Genomic DNA, 23,376 nt, shown 5'->3' with positions numbered 1-23,376 from the left:
GAGTTTGCTGGCCATCTTGACAGGTGGCCAGCCCTAATTCAGAGTTATAAAAGTTTTCATATTCTCCTTTGGTGCATTTGTGAAATTAATGTGGGGTGATATTTTCTTTTTTGGGTTATAAGTATATGGAATATATATGGTAGGAGCCAGTAATATTCCAACCACAGAAGATGTCTTGGAGAAAATCACTGCCACTCCAGAGATATCCAGGCTGAAACTCTCTCCCTCCATTGATGAATGAGGGAGTGGGCTTCTTACATTTCTAAACTCCTCCCATTTCCAGGTCAGACATAAACTTTGGTTTTGTACTGAAGATTTCAGCCATCTGGGAACCAGTGGAGCTGACTTAGCCCAAGGCTGAATGGATGTTATTCCTCCAGCTCTGAAATATCAGACCCAATGGGTAGGCACACAACAGATCCAAGTTCCTATGATCGCACCTACACCAGTGTGGTTTATACATCTTCATACACAATCCCACAAGGGTTGCAACTATCAAGATGCCAGAGGGGCTGTTGTATGGGCATTGGGAATCATGGAAGGCCAAATATCTCCATAACAAAATTCCTACAGAGGAAGAGTGTGTCAAAGTTCCTACTCTTATAAAGACCAGCAACATAATTCTTCTTCCTGCAGATGTTAGTTCAGAATTTATTCTGAAGTTCCTGTGACATGAAGGCCTTCCTTTTTAAGTCTTCCCGTTATATATTGAGACTTGTGATCCGAAGTGTCTTTTAATTTGAACTGAGGTCAAATGGACATCATTCAGCTTGGGCAGGTGGGGAAAAGGGGGAAGGGTGGATATAGAATGACAAGCCAGGAATAACTGAGTCTAAGGTTCCTGCTACTCTCTACACATTTGTCGTGATGGGCATCAACATATAAGACTAAAATTTTCATTGGTATGCAAATTTTGTCAATTGTTTCCAGATCAATTTTCTCCATATGAATTTGGTTCCAAATTCTACTTACTGGATCCATCGGGTCATTGACAGGGGCCCAGAAATTAGTATAGAAAAGTATAGAGTCATGTCTCCATTCAGTCCCTTTGGTAGAGGCCATAACAACTACTGAGATGAGCCCCTCTTTCTTTTTAGTCAGAGAAATTTCAGAGGGGAGCAGCTGCAAAATTCATTGTGAAATGTGGCTTGACTTTGAGGACAGACATTCAAAAGTTACAAGTGTCCATTAGGTTAATGGCCCCTAATAGATTGTTAAGGTCAGAAATCTGTGGTCAAGACTTACATCTGAGAAAGTAGCTATTGACTATCCTAGGGATGAAACTCATGTCTGTCTTGCTGCTCTCAATATGCCAAATATAATTTTACCTCTCTTTGCCGTGAATTATCTGCAGGGTTTGCTCCATCATTTCCTTTAAGAATTTGCTCAAATGTCGCCTTATCAGAGAGGCTTTCCTGGACCTCACTACCCATTGTCTACTCCTCTATCCCAGAACACTCTCTTCCCCATCCTTTGTTTTATAATGCTTCACAGGACTTAACATACCTGATATATGTTTATTTGTTCATTTTTATGTTCTAACTGGAAGGAGCTTTATTATGTTTACCTTGTATTTCCAGACCCTGTAACAGTAACTAGCATTGCAGTCTGTGTTCAATACATGTTTATCTAATGAATTTTTAGGTGACTTGATGGCTAGACTAGAAGAGGATGCCCAAATGTGGGAAATGTATCTTTCAGAAACCAAAATTTTATACTGGTTTTATGAATGTTTAAGAAACATGTTATGAATGTTTCTTAAAAGAGGGCAGATAAAACAAGAAGGTTGGGCTTCCCTGGTGGTGCAGTGGTTGAGAGTCCGCCTGCCGATGCAGGGGACACGGGTTCGTGCCCCGGTCCAGGGAGATCCCACATGCTGCGGAGCGGCTAGGCCCATGATCCATGGCCGCTGAGCCTGCGCGTCGGAGCCTGTGCTCCGCAACGGGAGAGGCCCGCGTACTGCAAAAAAAAAAAAAAAAAAGGTTTTTAATTTAACTTGGAGAAGTGTTTCTCTAGTGGCTTCATCTAGTTTAGTGCTAAAAAAATATTGAAAATCTGGGTGAGGCCATGGACCTTTACTACCTTAATCTCCTATCCCAACAGAGATTCTTAAGTTTAGCAAGGGAAGTCTGAGCACTGGGGAAATGCATCTTCCAGTTTCCGTTTTAAATTTCAATTCCTTCTGTGTGCACCAATTATAACAGTTAGCAAATGAAATTACATGAATTGTAAAGGTTTGTTGTTATCCCTCCTATGTAAAAGCAAACTGCTACTCTCATGACTGCTTCCTATTCTTCCTAGGCATGGCCCAGAACCTACATTTAAGGAGTGGGCATGTTTCAGACAATAAGTGAGCGCCCCTTGAGTATTGAGCACGGTCCCAACTTCATTTTGGTTTACAACCAAGACTTCCACCAAGTCTAGGGGATCACTAGGGAACCATCCTTTCCCAGGATATCTCTTGTGATATTAATTGTGATATTAATTTTTTTCTAACTTATCCCTTATGCTCAGTCAAGCGAAGTACAGTTTTGAATTTTCTGTAAGAGAAACAAAGGCTCTTTCTCTATTCTTTTGCATAAGGAAAATTAAAAAAAGGCAGCCCCTGACACCCAGGAAGTTGTCTGACACTCACAGCTAGAACATGGCCATGTTTGCCCTGTCGGACATAAAAATTTCACAGAACATTGACATCAGACAAGGTCACTCTGAGACTATGATAAATAAAGTTAGATGGAAACAAGATCTCTGGGCAACCACAAAATACCAGACACATCTCTCTCTTGTCTAAAGTGAGTAACTGCTGCTTTTTAAAAAAAGCCAATTCCAGCTTTAAGCTCACTTTAGTCAGCCCTCCTTAGAGATGAGATTTATTGAGAAACTCACTCATAGAAGTGCCACTGCTTCTTGAGAGCATCCAATCCAGAACAAAGCCTTGCTTCCTTAGACCCTCCCTTAAACTACCTACCCAAGCCCAAATCCTATAACAGGTTCTTTCTAACACTCTTTTACTGAGACTCCCACAGTTCCCTGTGGTGTGCATTTCCCCCAGCTGCGATAAGTAATACATCCAACTTGTTCAACTACAGGTGTGTTCCTGATGGTCTTTGGCTGGAGGGCATTAACACCATCACCGGCTATACCTGAGCATATTCTCTCCTCCCCACCCCATCAAAGGCCCTTTTGACTGTTGTGGCCTTTCCCGTTGTGGAGCACAGGCTCCGGACGCGCAGGCTCAGCAGCCATGGCTCATGGGCCCAGCCGCTCTGCGGCACGTGGGATCTTCCCAGACCGGGGAACGAACCCATGTCCCCTGCGTCGGCAGGCGGACACTCAACCACTGCGCCACCAGGGAAGCCCCAAAGGCCCTTCTTTATCCAGTACCAGAGATCCACTAGGTTTTATCCAAAGGTCATTCAAACACTTCTGATAAGTCAGATCTTTGCCCTTTTAAAGTTTATCTGAAAGTTTCCCTATGAGGACCTGAGATTTAAGTCTGCTCTAAGTTTTGATTAAGTTCGTCATCAATAAATAAGTTTATAGTGCCAATCATCCTGTGATTAAATGTCAAAAGCCTTAACTAAGGCTTGTTATTGTCTACTTTGTAACAGTTTGGTTCCAAGGCTACACAGATAGCAAGAAAAGGAGAAACTATTTTAAAAAAAAGTTGGAGTTTCCTCTCCTGTCTCTATTAACCTTGACAAAGGGTGAGGAATGGGCTTATGATCTTTCCAGGTTCTTGGCTCCTGTTTACATCAGACACTTCACAGATGAGAGGACTAGGCATAGGCAGAGCCTGCTGTATTGTTGAGAAGCGGAGAGGGGTCTTCTCTCTATGTCTCTGGGGCCTCTTCCCAACCACCTGACTTGTTTTTATACTGTGCATTTGATCATTTTGCCCTCCCTCCTACCCTTTCAGCACTATCTCAGTTCTCAAATTATACTAAATAATTTTGGCAGTCTGTGAAAGTGCCTGTGATGTCCAAATTTAGGCAGCTCATGCAAAGAACTTTTTAGCGCCTCCACGTACATATTTCTTAACTAATTATGAGTCCCGTATAGTGCAGATGGACAGGATAAACTCTGATGGCCCTCAGGTGCACACATTTGTATTAGCATGATCCTTGCCTTCTGACAGTCATCACTGGTCAATGCGCACCTTGTTTTTAATGTACTCATTTATTTATTCTATTTATTTCTAATATAATGAGCACCTATGAAACCAACCACCTAACATGACACTAGAACATTGGAAATAAACTGCTCAAGCTTTCCTATCAAAGAAACGCTTCTCTTTACAGCATTTAAATCACAAGAATCCAAATAAGTAACATTTCTGTAACTCTTTCGAATTAGATGTGGAATTGTTTTTGTGTATCTGTAGCTAGATGTCTGAAAAGTTAAAGATAACCTCCACCCCTTCTCTACCACACTTGGAAGACTGACTCCAATTATGTGGGTCAATGAAAGAAATCTGTTTCAAAATGGAAGCCAAGTAGGGGTCCAAAATCTTTGAAGGAGTAAAGAACATAGGCGTGAATTAGTCTTGAAAGAAGGGTGTGTTACTTTTGTCAGCAAGAATAGTCAATATCTAGGGCAGTGTTTGATTACTTACTGGCCTGTTTAGTACATGTATTAGGTGAGGTTGTGACATTGGGTGGGGACATTGGCTTAGGGACTAGGTAAATCAGAGAGTGATCTTAAGAGGAGATAGGAAAGATTTCCAATAAATGCAGTTGTTGAAGATTGGCAGTAAGGTCAGTCAATACTCATTAGAGAGCTCCAGTTGGCCTTGGAAGGTAGACAATAGAAGAGGGTAAATTAATGAAGAAGGAAGAGCCACCAAGAAACTAGGCATAGCAGGACACATGAAACTTGGGAGCCTGAAGATGTCCACTAGATAGCTGGCTGTTTCTCCCAACTACAGGGAAAAAATAGCTGAAAATCGATTATGATATTGAGGCAGTTTGGCAAAGAACATACCAAAGAGACTAACAGATGGATAGAAATCCTCTGACATCACCTGGTCTCGTATATGACTAAAACTTGTCAAAACTGTCAAATGAATAGTTCAGGAAAGCGTACATCATGGTCTTGAAATGCTCCTGGAATAGAGACAGACATCACGTGCCTTCTTGGGAAAGAGCACTAGTTGGTGATTTTCATGAACACCCTGTTGCACATTCATTCACTCAACAGATACTGAAAACCTGCTAGACAGTAAGCTTAATCAGACACATGGTGAGACCGGGACAGGATTTGTTTTCTGTGGAACACCTGTAGAAACAAGAGAAGGGGAAGTGTGTCTGAATAGCTGGAGGGTATTTAGTGTGGTTAGAACTAGAGAGGGATGGGGAGATGTGATGAGCCTTGGACACACTGGGTGGATCCAAATACTTGAGGGCCTTATAAGCCATTTTAAGTGTTTTGATTGGACTGTATCTTAGTTAATATGAAGCCATTGAAGGGTTTTTATTTAAGTTTATTAAAAAATTTTCAAAGTAATACATGCACAAGGTAAAAAATTAAATAGTACAGAAGGACTTAAAATGAAAAACACAGTTTCCCACCCCACCCTTTTAACCCTAGTCCCATACCCTAGAGGCAATGCATTTAACAATTTCTATTTTTAGATATTCTGTTAACTAACTTCCTAACATTAAATAATGTTTGAACAATAATTTCTTGACTTATTAACTTTAGACAATCTTTAATAATCCCCCATTACAAAAGATAAGGATTTAACTTACACTATTCCCACCTTTCATTTGCCTGTCCTTTTCCAAATTTTTAATACTTCTATTGGTTTATAGTTTTGAACAGTAACAATCCTTTAGTCCTTGTTCCATTAACTGTAGACTTTATCTTTTCATCCCCATTTTGAATAGGTAAGTAATTCTACTCTTCCCTCCACCTCTCTTCCCCCAACTAATTCTCAACCTCTTTCTGCTTTCCTTTTCCTTTTCAGGATTACTCTCCCTTTTATTTCTGAATAAAAGATCAAGCCTTTCATGTTTTACCTATAGGCTGATCAGAACACTGAATACCAATAAATAGTATCTACATTATTTTGGCTTTGTAAATACTGTTTACTGGGAACTAAGTAGAAGCTAGGATATTTTCTTCCAAACATATCCAATGTCATGTTTCCTGTGTCACTTGAAATGAAGTGTACCTACTGCCAATGTCAAAATGAGTCTCTTCTTACATTCCATGATTTTTTTTATTATTGTCTCATAATTGAACCTGAATTTGACATTTTTGTTTTGTTCTCTTGTTTACTAAAGAATGTATCTCCTCCATATTCTCAAACATTCCAGCTTCTCAAGGATAATATCTATGGCACAGAATGCATGTTCTCCCCAGAGAGCCTGAAACTGTGTACTCTCATCTGAAATGGGTCTCTTGGATAACTGTCACTCTGGAGTGAGCCATCCTATTGGATAACTGTCACTCTGGAGTGAGCCACCCTATTGGATAACTGTCACTCTGGAGTGAGCCATCCTATTGGATAACTGTCACTCTAGAGTGAGCCATCCTATTGGATAACTGTCACTCTGGAGTGAGCCATCCTATTGGATAACTGTCACTCTGAAGTGAGCCTTCCTGTTGGATAATGGTCACTCTGGAGTGAGCCATCCTATTGGATAACTGTCAGTCTGAAGTGAGCCTTCCTGTTGGATAACTGTCACTCTGGAGTGAGCTATCCTATTGGATAATGGTCACTCTGGAGTCAGCCATCCTTGGTGAGGTCCACTGTTTTCTGGATTCCATTTCTTTCTCTTTCCTGATTTTCATTCTCATTTTGCTGGAGAACTTCCTCAGGAGGTGAGAGAGAACTTCCTTTCCAGGTGCTAAGAGGGTAGACTTTCTGAAAACGCGCATGTTGGAAAATTCCTTTCGACTTGACTCTTGACAGTTTGGCTTGCTATGGAATTCTGGGTACAAAGATTTTCCACGTGTGAAGACACTTCTCTATTGGCTTCTAGCATTGTGCTGATGATGAAAAATCGGCTCCCAGTCTATTTCTCATCCCTTTTTAGTTGAGCTAATTATGATGACCTAATTTTATTTTTTTCTCTTGGCACTTTCAGTATCTTCGCTCTATCCTTAATATATATCCAGAATTTCACAAGATTATGTCTAGATGTAGGTTGTATAGGGTCCTCTCAATTTGGAGACTTATTTCTGTTCAATTTTTTTTTCTTCACAACATTTCCTGTGTTCTCTCTTCCAGAAACTCGTAACAGTTAGATATTGTCTGTGTCTCTTTCCTCTCTTTATATTTTCTATTTCTTTTTGCTCTATATCTAGGGAGATTCCCTCAACCTTATTTTACAGCCTGTCTACTAAATAATTTTGGCAGTCCTATTTCAACTTAAGGGCTCCTCTTATTTTCAGGGTTTTCCCCTTCTTTGTAGCATCCTGTTTTTATCTTACAAATGCACCTTAGATGTCTCCGAAGATATTTAAGTCATTTTCTTCCATGTTAACTGTTGCCCCAGAGTCTGTTATATTTTTCAAATCTCCTGATTGTTTATTTTTCTCACATGCTGCTCCCCTGGTCCCTCCCCCAACCCCTACCCCTAAGGCTCAATATCTGGGAATTCCCAGCTGACCATTTGCATTGAAGAATCAGTATAACTGTTTTTATAGGAGTTGCTGTGGGTTCCCTCTGCCATTGTGTGGTCTGTCTGCTTCTCCAGTAAGCCTTTCTGTGACTAAAAGCACTTGGTTACTTGAGTAGGGATCTCAGCCATCCGTAGAGAACTAACTGCTAGGGGCTCACTTTTTTCCCCAGAAGAGAAATTTATTTTGGAGCGCCAACTCCTACCTTTCCTCAAGCAGTTTATTCGACTCCTTTACACAAACAACAACAATAAACAACAACAACAACAGACTTAACAGAAACCAGTGGTAGGTTGCCTGTATTCTGTGCAAAGGTTGGGGTAGAATGAGATGGGGTTCAATTTCACAACTGACATAATTCTTCAGTAGACAGACTTTTCAGGTGCCCAAATCTCTTTGGGGTTACATGTTCAGATCAGCTTATATTCCATCTGAAAGGAGCTGCACTCTTTCATTATCACTTCTTCCGCTTTCTCTCTTCCAGAAATGTGTTGAGATCTTCTTCACTTATAACCAAATTCCTTCAGTTTTCTTTGCTGAGATGTGTCAGTTCTCTTTTACATTTCTTGACTTCGGTTTCAGTGGGGCCTGGGGAGGGAGGGAAGTAAACTTACATGTTCAGTTCATCATCTTAAATTCAAAGTCCCATTGGAAGTTTTTTGACAGGGGAGTGACATGGATAACTCGATATTTTTAAAAGGTCCCCGGGGCTGTACTGCTGAAAATGGACTAAGGAGGGCAAGAATGGGTATAAAAATTGTTCTAAATGACTGAGGATCTAATTTCCTTTCTGAAAACATACAGTGTCTGAGACTTTTGGGAGTCAGACACTTTACCAAAATAGCCCATCGTTCAAAATCCAATAAGCTAGTAGAATGCTTTCATGGTGCCCTGGAGATAAGGACTGAAACCCGAAGATCCCGGAACCCAGATGACTGGGACCGTACTAAAGGGACCATCCCAGCACTGTCCATTGGGAGCACCTCAGGAGCCTACCTCAAAGTCTTCCTTTGAACTGGCATTTGGGGTAAACAAAAGGACTTTCTGTTCTGATAAAATTAGATGAGAGCTAAGTAAAAACAGCCAAAGTGCTGGCGAGGAGGGACATAAAGTTCCTTCTATTTGCTGGTTCATTTCTTCATTTCCTCATTTATTTGCTTGTTCAAAGCACTGTAGTTACTAAAACTCATTTGTATTCAGAATGCCTGGGTTCAGATCCCAGATCTATCACTTATTACCAATAAAGGCTTAGGCAATTTACTCAATCTCCATAAAATTCAGTTCACTCATTTGAAAAATGGGAGCTGTTAAGTTTCCATTCCGTAAGGTTACTGTGAAGATTAAATGAAACAGTCTATATACTTGGCACATACTCAACAACCCACTAATTGATAGCAATTATTTTCAACGCTGAATGAATATTTAACATCTATGTTTGAAGTACTTGGATGATAGATACTCATGAAATAAGGGAAAATAATTCTAGTATTAAGAAATGACACAGTAAAAGAATCGAAAGAAAAACATTGTCTAGGTCAAATCTTATTGTCTATGCATCCATCCAATTCCCAATTAAGCAAATAAAACAGTGCATTAAAGCAACTAAATCAAAAGAAGTGAGCTAAAGGAAAACTGGCTGGATGTACACAGCATTAATCCTGGAGCCCCAGCTCTAGCTGAAACTACGAAGAATTGGGAGGTTCTGAGTAAGATTGGAAGAAAAGTTAAAAATCTCTGAATGTACTGTAATTAAATGAAATTTGGGTCAGCTGCATCCAGTTATCTTGTTCCAGTGTAAAGGTTCTATTTGTGCATGGACTTTATCTGCCAAACAGCCGACAGGAATCTGTGTCACTGCGGAAATATAAACACCATCACTCAGCCGGATGCTCCTTGTTTGCTAAGGATGAACATCCTCGTGGAATTGTTCTGGTTTTCAAGCGACTTCCACTCTTAATCAAAGAAGGGATTTTACCTGAAAGATGGAATTGAAGGAGACCAAACCCCAAGCAGCTTTTAAAACCCCACTATAAATATAGAGACCTTCCTTTACATCATAGGGCAATATACCAGAATCCTTTCAGAGTCAGTGTATAAAAGTGTAGGATGGGATAGGGTTAATTCACTGCATCTGTAAATGCCATCTGAAAGTGCAGTCCTGATCTAAAATTATGTTGAGTTAATCTGACAGTAACAGTGGCAGCTGACAGTTTCTCAGTACCTACTAAATGCCAGGTACTGTCACTTTTAGAGGTACTAAAATTTAATCCTCACAATAGTCCTATGAAATAGATCCCATTTTATAGATGAGGAAATTGAGTCACAGAGAAGTTCAGGAGCTTGCCCAGAGTCATATGACTAACTGGTGAAAGAACCAGAACTTGGATGTGGTAAGTCAACTGTGAGAGATGATGACCTTAACCCCTGGGCTGTGGGAAGAGAATGGGGAGTAGGAAACTCACTACTCTGTGGACCATCATGAAATAAAACCACCCCTCAGAGTGCATGCCCGGTCTCCACACTCCTCAGAATGAGCGGTCTGTCTTCACCCACAACCCTGTGAGGCAGGGATCTTTACCCTCACCTTACACACAAAGAAATGGGAGTTCAGAGGTAAAACGACTTTCCCAAGAGCTAACCCGAGTTATGGGCTCTTCGTAATCCACCAGACAGCTTTTGGAAAACTACCCAAGACATAAAATATATGAGTCATCAGGGAGCTGTCTGAATATCATGGTAAGTTAGTATTTCAGTTGGGTTCTATGGTCAGGTTTTTGGGGAAATGATCAAAATAAAAGCCCAGGGAGTCCTCAGGGTGAGAGCCACCCTCTATGGGCTATGGCCCACGATGGTGAACCAAGGGCTGGCATAGGAGCAGGGGCCAAAGCTCTCAGCACTGGCCCAGCACAGGGTCAGGAGGGCATCTGATGGCTGGGAGCAGAGGAACGAGCTCATAAACAGAAGGCTTTGCTCCTGAGGAATTATGATTCCACTTTTTTCTATGTTCTGAACCCACTCCCCAGAGATATGACTAAGATCTAGGGGCAGTGAGCTTGAGAGGGCAAGGCTAGAACCTAAGAGACAGAGGTCGAGGAGTGAATCCCCATCTCTGCCTAACTCCCCAAACCTCTCTACCTGCCACCTCGCTGGGCACTCCTTACATCTGTGTGAGGAGGTACAATTTCATAATATTTTCCTTCCACTCAGGCAGATAGGCCAGGCTGGTTGCCACTTCCTTCTGGATCGGCCAGGCCCAGGCCTCAAAGAACGGAGCCAGGTTCTTCTGCACTTGGTGGGAGAACATCTTCACCCACAGATTCATTTTGTCGACATTGTCTGTGGGCAAGTTGGTCTGGTTCCTATACTCAGTGAAGAGACGGATGAACGGCTCCCACCCAAAGGCCTCCTGGAGCTGGAAAGAGAAGGAAGGAGGAGGATGAGACATCTGATCTACAAGAGACCCAACAAACACTCTAAATGAGTTAACACGTTTCACCCCTTAAACACCAGTTTCGTATCTATCACTGACCCTCTACTGTTTTACCTGCCAGCCTCACTGCTGCTCTCATGTTCTGACGACGAGAAGGGCCTCTGAGCCGGCACAGGGCTCAACACAAAGCAGACACTCAAGACAGCTGTGGTGAAAACTGTAGGATTTACTACCAATATCATTATTCACCTATCTCACTAGACCATGAAAGTAGTCATCGGATATTACACGAGGATTTAAAATTGGTTGAAGTGAAAAAATCCACTGTTTTTCATAGTTGCAAAGTTAAACCCCAACAATTAGGGAACTCCCAGCCGTATCCTGACATAATCCACACTAACTGTAGGTCTATGTCAATTTGCAAGGCGACCAAAAACGGCCTTTGGGAAAAAAGGTGAGTCCAGTAGAAGCAGAAGACAATGTATAGTCTAGGTAGCTAGAATTAAGAGTAAGGCATAATTTTGGGAAAAGGCAGCCATCCCGAGGCTGTTGGAAACAGCCCATGTTAATTTGTTTATTTTTGGCCGTGCTGGGTCTCTGTTGCTGTGCGCAGGCTTTCTCCAGTTGCGGCAAGCGGGGGCTACTCTTTGCTGTGGTGTGAGGGCTTCTCATTGTGGTGGCTTCTCTTGTTGTGGAGCGCGGGCTCCGTAGTTGCGGTGCACGGGCTTAGTTGCTCTGTGGCATGTGGGATCTTCCCGGACCAGGGCTCGAACCCGTGTCCCCTGCAGTGGCACGTGGATTCTTAACCACTGCGCCACCAGGGAAGCAGTTCCAACCTCAACTTGATTTCACAGAGGAGGAACTTCTGTCCCGATGACAAGGTTAAAGCAGTTTTCTAGCAGTGTCATCGTCATTCTTGTGGCGGAGGGGATCTGCAGTGAGAACTCCAGCAGGTGGAAGGGCCAGAATGGAGTGTGGCTGGCCTGAGACTGAGTTCCAGAATCCAAGGTGATGAAACTCTCCACAGTGAGCTGGGAACTGATCCACTGGGGTGTTGTGTGATAACTGAAAGGCAAAGGCCACCCCCACGTCCAGTTCAGTGAGGAAACCTGGCTTGCTTATAAGGTGGAAACTGAGGCACAGCCAAGTCATAATAAGAAGACAGTTTACTCACCTAGGGAAAAAACAGCTCCTTTCCCACATATTTGTGTGTGTGTGTGTGCGCGTGCGCGCACAAATCAGGGTGTGTTCAGCTTTAGGGAGCTATTTAAACAGCGCAGTTTGGCTTCAGTCTCAGGTATGTCTAGGTTTAAAGCCAGTGACAGCAACTATATATGTAGCATCACATTTGCCTCTACCAATTTTTAACCTTTCTCAGTGCTTTCTGTCTACTCTCAAAAATCTCTTCAGAGTCCTGGGGTGAAGGGTGGGGCTGAGGCAATTAAGTCCACCTTAGGGCCATGCAAAGTGATGCCCTGAGAAGCATCCTCAACTAGCACCTTCACACCTGGGCGCTGTCAGGACCTCCCCAACCTGGTGCGGGAGGCGGGTCAGCGGGAGTTCCCCCGGGCACCACGCTACCGTCTGCTCAGGGTCCCCACTGCGGGGCTCCCACCACCGCCCACGCTGGCCCAGCACCTGTAAGTACGTTTCCAGGGCCGTCCACGCGTTCCAGTTTTTCACATTGGGACCCTTGCCCAGGTAGATTCTGACTCTCTTCTCCCGAACTGGGGGCCACAGAGCGATATTGGCTCGTCCTCGAGGGATGCCCAGGACCGTCTCGTGCACATAGACACACCACAGGTTGCAGGTGGCCTCGGTGGTGTGCGGGGGGAACTCCCACTCCTGCCGCTGCTGGTTGCGGCCCAGCTCGTGCACAGGGCCCCACAGCCCCTTGGTTCTGATGAGTTTCTCACTGATGAGCTCCTGCACCGACTCCAGGTGACACATGATGGGGTAGCCTGCGTGCATCCAGCCTGGGAGATGCAGGAGGGGGAAAAGAAGGTTAGAGCGCTCCCCACCCATCTAACAAAATTATTCTCTCTATTGTATCTCCCCAAACACCCAGTCCCCGCTGATCCCATGACTTCCAGAACCCTGTAATGCTCAGAAAGGCAAAGCCCAGAGCCTCCTGGGCCTTCCTCCTTACCCTCTCGTTCTGTAATAATGCTTTCATCGCTGCTCTGACTGGCTATGGGAGCCGAGGCAGGTTACAGATCACCGTTCGTGTCACTATTCAATTTTTCTGTTTCTCTGGGAGTGCTCTGTCCTGTGAACCCATCATTATACTCTTTTCTCAAAGTTAAGAACTTGTGGTTCTCATTCTTTAGACATGGAATTGCCCACGTCGAGACTACCTTATAGTGATCATCTACATAAGCCAAGAAAACTAAGGTCCAGAGAGATTTCCTCGGTTCTTTAATTTCTATACGCCCTTCACTTTTCAGGCCTCTTGACCTGCTGGCAAAGATCTCTTTATTCAGTGCTTTCTCCCAACACCTGTGACCTAGGAAGAGGCCCTCGGTCGGTTTTATCCACTCCTTGAAGTCCCCTGATGGAAGTCTGTGAAAACCCAGCATGTATTTTCTGCACCATTCCCACTGTTTGATAACATCTCTTGACTAAAACTGTTACATATTTTAACATACAGTGTACATATAGTTCTACGGCCTGCTTTTTATGTGTCACATAACCTCATCATATTTCCTTATGCCATCAAAATATCACTTTAAATGTCTTCCTTAATGTCCACTGAAGGTATACACAATACATTACTGAACCATTCCATAACTGTTGGGCACTTAGGTAGTTTCCAATGTTTTGTTGGGGGACACAGCGAGTCTTTTTTTTTTTTTTTTTGACGCATTTTTTCCCTTTCCATTTAAACAGCAAGGATTACATTTTATATGCCTTGCCATAAGAACATTTCTACCCTGCTGGCTGCCCACTGCATGGCTGTTGCAAGAAGGAAGGCCCTGGGGGGGGGCAGCATGCAGAGGTTCGCCCCAGGTACCCACCGACTGAGATCTGCACGTCGGCAACGATCCTCTGAGGCAGACGAAGGGGGAAAGGCTCAGCACCTAGCCGGGCCACGGCCTGCATCACCTCGTCCCAGAGGCGTAGCAGCGGCTCAGGGTTCTCCAGAGTGCGAAGGTTTGCGGTTGGCACCGTCAAGATGATGTTGTCTGTAGCCAGCTCTCCCCAGGGACCTGGATTCTCCTGGATACGCCTCTTCCATTCCTCCTGGGATGTCTCCCCTGGAAGACAGGCCACAGCGCTTGAAACTTGTTCTCCCAAACCCCTGACATTACCACGTTCAACTTGAACCCCAGCAGGAGAACACCAATGCCATGAACGACCACATACCTGCCCTATCCTTCTCCTACAAAGGTCCCATGGATGTGATACGGTTTGGTCTTTATCCCCTCAGCCTCAAAGCTGACGATAAGGAAGCTTCCCTCCCTTCCCTCCACGGATCCGAATCTCCCTCTTCCCATACCAGGCAGCCCCAGATGACCTCCTCACCCCCAGCTCCCCCTGTCCCTCGGGTTCGCTCCAGGGCGTCCACTCACCTAGCCTGTAGTAGGGAGCATGCACAGCCCCCTTAACCGTGACAGGCACGGAGCCCAGCTTGCTGCCCTGAGGCACAATGATGTACAGGAGGCCCCCCCAGAGGCAGGTTATCGACTTTGTGGGCTTGTCCAGGCAGCAGCGGTTAATCACAAGGGGGCCTCGGAACAGCTTGCTGGCCCTGGTCAGGTCGTCGGTGTGGCAGCCAATCTGTACCTGGAGCAGAGAGATCCCCCACGTAGTGACGCTGGGGCATGCACGAGCCAAAGGGGAGAGCGCCCAGGACATGGGGACAGGAAGGGTCATGGGGCCATGACCCTAGGCAAGTCCAGGCATCCCACCATTTATAAGCCCTGTGCGCTAAACCCATGAAATTGTATCATCCCTCAAGGTCGTATGGACCAGATCGTGTAAATTCACTCTCAGGGCGGGTCAAACAGCTCCACAAAGGGTCACGCTGAGACGCTGATGTAGGGGCACCAGGTGTGGCCCAGATGCTAATTCTGAGGTGGGTGACTCCCACACAGAGTCCCTTGCTGTCTCTGTAACACCAGAATCCTCGGCTGCCTATTCCCCCGTGGTGACTCTGGCTTTGGGAAGGGGCAGAGGGGATCCTGCCTTTTGACCTGAGAGGCCCAGTGGGAGAAAACGTGACCGGTTGACGTGGAAGATGGATTCAGTTCCACCTGTTCTCCCAGGCCCCTATTCCTGCGCCAGTGGAGTCACCCCTGTCCTCAGAGGCATCCTGGGACTGTTCTCCCGGGTTTATGCTAAACAAGTTCCAGGACAGATACAGGCACAAAACGGACGCTAACCATCACGATGACCCGCGAGGGGGATGGAGCAGGACAGCAGCTTAATGTTGTGAATACCGTGTGTGTGCACGTGAAAGTGACAGAGCTGACGCGGACCGTGCACGCTAGGAACAGCCTATGGTGTCACAGGGAAGAAGCTGGAGTCAGAAGGACCTCATGCTTTGATGTGAAATGTACACGGGATGGAACGTGGGCTAAGATTTATTGGACTGTGTGCTAGGGCACCAGCCGTCTGGTACCTTTCTTATTCCCCACTCTATGACCTAAGTTAAAAGCACAAAACTTGAGCCAGAAGCTGGTTAGGTTTGAGTCCTGGGCGCTGAAATGTATCAAATCCACACATTTCAATCAATCAGTTATAGCTGTTCTGCACCTTAGCTGCTTCATCCTAAGCAACTAAGGGGGTACAAGTACATGCCCTGTAGTGCCAGCTGGTTTTGTAGGAAGGTCAGGTAAGATGCCCACTATGAAAGCAAGAGCATCTGGCTTCCGTATTTGGGTTCCACGTTAGGTGGTGAGATGGGGCATGCCTTACCTTCAGGTCAGCAGAGGCAGCGGCTTCAGGCAGCGAGACCTCTATAATTTGCCTCCCGGGTATGTAGAGCCCGGTGCTCATCCAGCAATACCTGGTGCCTGCCAAAAGCAAAGGAAGAGTAGACGTTACCCTTCCTCCATGATTCCATCGCCACCCAGCTTCCAGAGTCCCTTCACGAGCTCTGTACATCTTCCTGCCTCCATGCTGCCCTGGCTCTACTCTTCCAAACATCACCTAAAACCTCAACCCCCATCTCCTTTAGAGTGCACGGCAGAGGACGGAGATGGCCTCCTGGGGGTGATCAGATCTGGAGCTGAGCTGCTCAAGTCATCACGACCCATTGCCCTCCAGTTCCCACCCGCCAGGCTCCCACCCCTCATTCCTTACCTGGATTGTTGCAGTTGACCTCAACAGTGATAGGAGATTCCGAGGGGCGCAGGTAGGGGCTGCTGTACACATCCTCAATTTCTGGGACTAACAGAGAGAGGTCACTTCCAGAGTGGGCCAGCCCAGTGGCCAGGGAGAGCATAGCACCCCTGCAGCAGTCGTTGATGACAGGGTTCTCTCGGGTCGCTACTGGGAGCCGATAGCGACTTAGCAGCTTCCTTAGGAGCCGATGCACCGACATGTAGGCAGGGATCTCTTCTGCGGGGATCTGCAGGAAAGCTGCACCATCCGGTCCCAGCTTTGCCAACCAGCCCTTTTCCACGTTCCCTCTCTTCCTGCCCATTATAACCTGGAACTCGGCCAGAGTGGAACGGAAATGATAGGTCCTTATCCCTGCCTTAGGAGTACGAAAGGGCCCAGGGTTGAGGCTTTGGCTGGTGATGCTAATGCCAAAGGGGTTGAGGAGGAGGTTTCCTGGGAACCGAGCCAAAGGGGACACTCCTGGGTTCTTGAAGGCCCACCACCAGGCTTGGGCTCCAACAAATAGGCCCCCGCCCTCTGCTACAAACTCCTGCAGCTCCTTGACTCCCACATCACTCACGGGCTCAAAGCAATAGACACTGGCATCGCTGGTCAGATTGGGCTCAATGCTGCTGTCTATGCCCCCCACTGCAAGCAGCCCACTCAGAGTCCTCAGTTCTGTCTGCACCACGACCTTGCCTCTGCGGCCCGCGTCCAGCCAGCGCACAGCATTGAGCAGAAAGGGGCCCAGTTTACCAACGGTGAAAAGGACCTTGTGGCCAGTCACGACCACCCGGCCCCGGCCGTAGCGGGCAGCCGCTATGACACAGCCATGGTAGGAATCTAGCCCCAGGGGAAAGGCTAAAGCCCCGTGCACTAGCAGCTGGGACGGGAAACAGTCTGAGTTGCTGATGTCCAGCTCAGAAATCCCGTGCAGGAGTTCATCTCTGTCCTCGGAGAGGTCGTCTTCACAACTGCAAAAGACACATGTGTTCGCTATTACAAAGCGCTCAGAACAGCACCCAGCATATAGCAAGTGTCAGACTTATCAATACCATTTTTAGCTCTTACAAGGGAACTGGGAGAACAAAGTGGGCAGACCTGGCCTCACTGGGTATGGAGACTTGTTGGAGGGAAGACAGAGGCACTCGGCATTAATTCTGCTCTTTCTCTGTGTGCAAACCCTCCAAAGGAAATCTCGAAAGAAGTCCTGCTGGGTGTACCCAATACTGTATCTTAAATATTCTGGATTTAAGTGTGTGTTTCGGCCTTTTAAGCACTATACAAAGAACTGAATGGAAAATCATGGTTTCATTCTTATAAGGAGGCTTGTTTATAATTTCATGCATCTAATTTTCTACAAATAAAGTTAACGGAGAGCTGAGTCAGTCAGTGGCGCTAGTGAAGAATCACTATTATCTCAAAAGGTGGGGCAGACCGGCCTCAACTCTAGTGGGACTCTCGGGTTATGTGAATCCAAGAGGACTGACTGCCTACACCCAGAATCCCACACATTCATTGCCGGCCCAACAGGAGTGATACACATCCATGCTATAAGGTTTTTCTCATCACCACCTGTTCCTCTCTAAGGGTAACCAACTCCTATAAGACTCTCAGGACCCCTATAACCCCCAAAATGGGGGAAGCAGCCCCAGGTAGTGGGATTATGAGGGGGTAAGAGGTAGAGTGATCTCTAAGCTTGAGGTCCCAGAGCTGGTTAAGTCACTCTCGTTAGGTAAATCTCTGGCAACCGTATGGTCAGAGGCAGTTGTAAGGAAACACTGAAAAATGGGGGTCAGGTAGGTGGCATATTTACAGTATTTGTGTTGTACTCTCTGTGGTTGGCAGAGCCGTAATTAACTGATGGGGAAACTATAGTCCTCTTAGCAGGTACAAACCTTTCCTGAAGATAAAGGTATCACCCTACAAGATGACTCTCCACCTCCTTGAAGCACTAGCCATTAAAATTCAACTAGCTGTTCGTGCCCTGATTCCAAATTTACCAAACAACCTTGTGATAATAATACTACTTCCCAGGATCATCTGCCTAAAGAAAGAAGTCACTGGCCAGGAAAACCAAAATCTTCTATTTTTTTGTGACATTTATATTTCTCTAGCAACATCTTAGTATATCTTTAATTTGCTGATTCTAAAGCAAAAAACATTCGTTTTAAAATTTAAGTACTTTATGCATACAAGATTAAATAGAAAAGGTTTTAGTTCTTTTTTTTAAATAGATCTTTATTGAAGGTGTGGCACATATATACAATGTAATATTAGCCATAAAAAGAAACGAAACTGAGTTATTTGTAGTGAGGTGGATGGACCTAGAGTCTGTCATACAGACTGAAGTAAGTCAGAAAGAGAAAAACAAATACCGTATGCTAATGCATATATATGGAATCTAAAAGAAAAAAAAAGGTTATGAAAAACCTAGGGGCAGGACAGGAATAATGACACAGATGTAGAGAATGGACTTGAGGGCTTGGAGTGGGTCGGGGAAGCTGGGGTGAAGTGAGAGTAGCATCGACATATATATACTACTGAATGTAAAATAGTTGGCTGGTGGGAAGCAGCAGCATAGCACGGGGAGATTAGCTCGGTGCTTTGTGTTTTAGTTCTTATCACGAGTTCTGTTCATAAATTTCATGCAATTAATTGTTTTAGAAGTGTAGTCAGTGAAGAGGTGATTTACATTGGTATCAAGGTTTGTACATTAGCCTGTTACGACAAGATGAGCAATACTGAATGTGCAAAGTTGAGACCCAGACACTGCGTCACTAGCAGGACCCTAGATGCTCCCTGCTGAGTCGGAAGCATCGTCAGAGACCTGTTATTTCTGACAGCCATGGCTTATATGCAGGGGGAGATAAATGTTTCATAAAAAAACTTGAACTGGGGCTTCCCTGGTGGCGCAGTGGTTGAGAGTCCGCCTGCCAATGCAGGGGACACGGGTTCGTGACCCGGTCCGGGAAGAACGCACATGCCGTGGAGCGGCTGGGCCCGTGAGCCATGGCTGCTGAGCCTGCGCGTCCGGAGCCTGTGCTCTGCAGCGGGAGAGGCCACAACAGTGAGAGGCCCGCTTACCACCAAAAAAAAAAACAACAAAAAAAACTTGAATTGGATTTTTACTTTTCTTTTCCCTCTCTGGTCTGAAATGAAACAAAAGTTATTTTAAAAGACAATAGGGGGCTTCCCTGGTGGCGCAGTGGTTGAGAGTCCGCCTGCCGATGCAGGGGACACGGGTTCGTGCCCCGGTCTGGGAAGATCCCACATGCCGCGGAGCGGCTGGGCCCGTGAGCCATGGCCGCTGAGCCTGCGCGTCCGGAGCCTGTCCTCCGCAACGGGAGAGGCCACAACAGTGAGAGGCCCGCGTAACGCATAAAAAAAAAAAAAAAAAAAAAAAAAAAAAAAAAAAAAAAAAAGACAATAGGGCTTCCCTGGTGGCACAGTGGTTGAGAGTCCGCTTGCCATTGCAGGGGACACGGGTTCGTGCCCCGGTCCGGGAGGATCCCACATGCCGCAGAGCGGCTGGGCCCGTGAGCCATGGCCGCTGAGCCTGTGCGTCCGGAGCCTGTGCTCCTTAACAGGAGAGGCCACAACAGTGAGAGGCCCGCGTACCAAAAAAAAAAAAAAAAAAAGACAATAAAATCATGATAGCACTAGATTCACTATATTTCAAGAAGGGTGCAATCCGCAAGCTGGGACAGGAGGAATTTATAGGAAATATAAATCAAATGAAATCAGATTGATCAGAAACCCAAGAGAACAGAAGAGTCTGTAACTGCACATATGTGAAAGAGAAGATCAAGAAAACCAAAGAACAGGGATTAATCATCATTTGTGAAAACAGCTATCCTTCCTTGCCTTGTTCTCAGTATCAGGGTATTTCACCATTAAGTATGTTCTTAGCTATAGGTTTTTCAAAGAGGACTCATCACACTGAAGAAGTTCCCTTTTATTTCTAGTTAGCTGAAATTTTGTCATGATTTGACACTGAATTTTGTCAAAGGTTTTTTTTGGTCTGTGTACATCTATTGACTATATATGGTTTTTCTCATTTATTCTGTATGAACAGAATAATTAATTTGATATTTGAATGTTAAACCAGCCAAGCATTCCTAGAATAAGCCTTACTTGGTCATGATGTAGTATCCTTTTTATATATTGTAGTCTGCTTACAATATTTTAGTAAGAATTTTTCTATCTATGTTCATGAGGGACATTGTTCTGTAGTTTTCTTGTCTTGCAATGTCTTTTTCTGGTTTTAGCATCAGAGAAATAATGTTTTAATAAGTTACAAAAACTTTCCTCTCCTCTTATTTTCCGAAAGAGTTCATGTAGCGTTAGCATCAAAAAAGATACAGTCCAAACTAAGCAGTGATTACCTCTGGGAAGAATTAGTAAGAGGCTGAGGTGGAGGACGAAGATCTTTCACTTTTTACTTTGTATACTTTGGGACTATTTCTCTTTTTTCCAGTAAGCATATTATTTTGAAATTGAAAAAAGGAAAATGTTCATAAAAAGGAAAAGAAAACTGAATTGTGACCTAGCAATTTCTCTTCTAAAGTGGCATATCTTCCCACTTGAATTCACTCTCTAAAAACTTCTAATTTATTTTGTGAGAACCAGTTAATACAATTCTACTATACATGGCTAGGACTGTAGTAAGACGCTCAGAGTTAGGTAGGTATGCTCACCCCATCTCGCAGGGCCATGACCCTGACCAACATCTGCAGTTAGCATTCTATCTATCCTAGCAATGACCTCCAAAGACTTGTGGATCCTTGTTACAAATAAGCGTATTAATATCTGTTCAGGTATTTTTGTTTTCCAAACTACTTGGAGAGTCATATACACATTGATTATCTTCAGGAATTTGGCAGTTCTCTTGTTGCATTTCGGCTCATTTGAAGTAGTCTATTTTCAAAATCCTGAAATCTTCAAAATCTGGAATTCAAAAGACTTTTCTATATAATATCCCTTGGCCATCTTTCAAAATGAAGTAGAGATGTCTATATACATATATATATGTGTGTGTATATATACACATATGGCATCAATTTAGATAATGTTTGCCCATTCAGGTTTCACAGGGGTGTTTTCAAGCCAAGCAATTTGGAGCATGTGGACATTTCAGAGCATGACCACTGTTCGACATGCTTTTCTCTGCATCTCTGATGACCGTGAATATACAGGGATTACTGAAGACTGAAAACCAGTCTCAATGGAGTAATGGCTGAAATGAGGGCAAGGACCTTCTACTCCAGCACTTCCCATTTAGAGGGAGAAAGAGAGTTGAAAGCACACGCTAAGGTCACGGCGTGCAGTTGCTGGCAGCAAGCCCAGGTTTCCAGGTTCTACCGAACCTTGATATCACAAGCCTTCTTCCTACAACAGTTACTTGGTTTCTGTGACTTCCTCCAGGCCTGGTTATTGGAGACGTTTCTGCTCTTCTAATTCTCAGATATTTGGAAATCATTTTTTTGAAATAAGAAATAAAGCCTGAGACATAGCATATACCGAATAAATTGCTGGCTAAATGAATGGATGAATGAACACACATAGAACTAGAACTCTAACAAAAGCCTGAGATTTGTGTTAAAATGAGACAAGGGCCTTCTTATCCATGAAACAGATTAAACTGTTGTGGTTGATTCTCCCCAAACCTCCCTCAGATCGGTTATCTAATGATATGTTTAATCAGCATCAAGTCCCTTTATCGGTAAAGCCAATTCAGTGTCTAGTCCCTGTTTTGTTAAATGTAGAAAAAGGGTAAAACATGGCAATCCATCATGATGCTGCTGCCTCAGTTTGGTGGATGAAGTAGGAAAACTACCAGTTAAAATATCAATAGCTAGGCCTCCCTGGTGGCGCAGTGGTTGAGAGTCCGCCTGCTGATGCGGGGGACACGGGTTCGTGCCCCGGTCCGGGAAGATCCCACATGCTACGGAGCGGCTGGGCCCGTGAGCCATGGCCGCTGATCCTGTGCGTCGGGAGCCTGTGCTCTGCAACAGGAGAGGCCACAACAGTGAGAGGCCCGCATACAGCCAAAAAAAAAAAAAAAAATCGATAGCTTATACAACTGGAGAAACGTACATGACTTGGGGCAAAGCAGCATAATGATGGCTGCCAAGTAATTTTCAATGTTTGGAAATGATATTCATGACCTCATACGCTTACATTACCACAGCCTGAAAGCTGATGTCAAAATAAAGTGTTTTAGGTACTTTGAACATGTTTCTTAATTCATTTAATCCTCACAACCACCCTTAAAGGTAGTCATTATTAATCCTACTTTAGAGATGAGGCTTACTTATGGCTCAAGGTTTTAGAGCAAGCACCAGACAGAGCTTGGGAACTTATTAAATTTGGCCTCCACTAAAATCTGTGCTTTTCCCAGTAGATATGAAATCTCTTACTAGAATCCTGAGTCTTGAAATGAGGCTGTGTTTATGACAATGGATCCAGTGTTTGTTCAAATGAAATACTTAATAGAAAGAAGGTGGGACTGGTTCTGCATTTAAAGTACAATAGCCATTGCCCTCAGATCTGGAGATACAGTGGAGACCTCCGAGGATAAGCGGATGGAAGATTAGAAATTGTTCAGGGAACAGAGTACAGGCAGTGTGGCCATAGAGACAACATGGTGGCCAGTGCTCTAAGTGCAGATCATGGTGCTTTCCAGGCAGGAAGTGAGGGCAGTGACTATGAGACTTGTGTCCTGATATCTGCAGGTATTCTCACCAGGCTAAAAGTAGATCATCTGGTTTTATTATGTAGGGTTTTATTTTTCCATCATAAAATTAGTAACTTCTTCTGATAAAAATTTGATTCATCTTGATAAGACCTGTGGACAGTTTATTCTTAGAAGGTTCATCCTAATATCTTATTTAGAATTTAATTTAGTAAGAAATGCACAAGTAGCAAGGTTAAAGCTATCTTAATTCACACTCGCATGTTCAAATGTGGGTTTAAAAATAAATAAG

The 23,376-nt window shown here is 44.5% G+C and overlaps 1 protein-coding gene across 4 annotated transcripts in view; it reads right to left on the bottom strand.

The window, feature by feature from the left end:
* Positions 1 to 6,434: 6,434 nt before the first annotated feature.
* Positions 6,435 to 23,376, bottom strand: part of TCAF1 (TRPM8 channel associated factor 1) — a 46,297-nt gene continuing 29,355 nt past the window's right edge. For 3 of the 4 annotated variants that reach the window (XM_032643349.1, XM_032643347.1, XM_032643348.1), the window contains exons 3-9: positions 16,367 to 17,361; positions 15,980 to 16,077; positions 14,632 to 14,845; positions 14,077 to 14,316; positions 12,698 to 13,035; positions 10,791 to 11,041; positions 6,435 to 8,217 (exon numbers count right to left, since the gene is read on the bottom strand). In XM_032643349.1, the coding sequence (XP_032499240.1) occupies positions 8,208 to 8,217; positions 10,791 to 11,041; positions 12,698 to 13,035; positions 14,077 to 14,316; positions 14,632 to 14,845; positions 15,980 to 16,077; positions 16,367 to 17,361 (2,146 nt within the window). In that variant the 3' untranslated portion in view covers positions 6,435 to 8,207. Of the gene's footprint in view, positions 8,218 to 10,764; positions 11,042 to 12,697; positions 13,036 to 14,076; positions 14,317 to 14,631; positions 14,846 to 15,979; positions 16,078 to 16,366; positions 17,362 to 23,376 lie in introns of all 4 variants that reach the window. The other variant, XM_032643350.1, reaches the window with a different exon arrangement.

Source organism: Phocoena sinus, chromosome 9 (assembly GCF_008692025.1).
Source record: "Phocoena sinus isolate mPhoSin1 chromosome 9, mPhoSin1.pri, whole genome shotgun sequence".
Taxonomy (NCBI): Eukaryota; Metazoa; Chordata; class Mammalia; order Artiodactyla; family Phocoenidae; genus Phocoena; species Phocoena sinus.
This window is presented reverse-complemented; position numbering and strand designations above follow the sequence as displayed.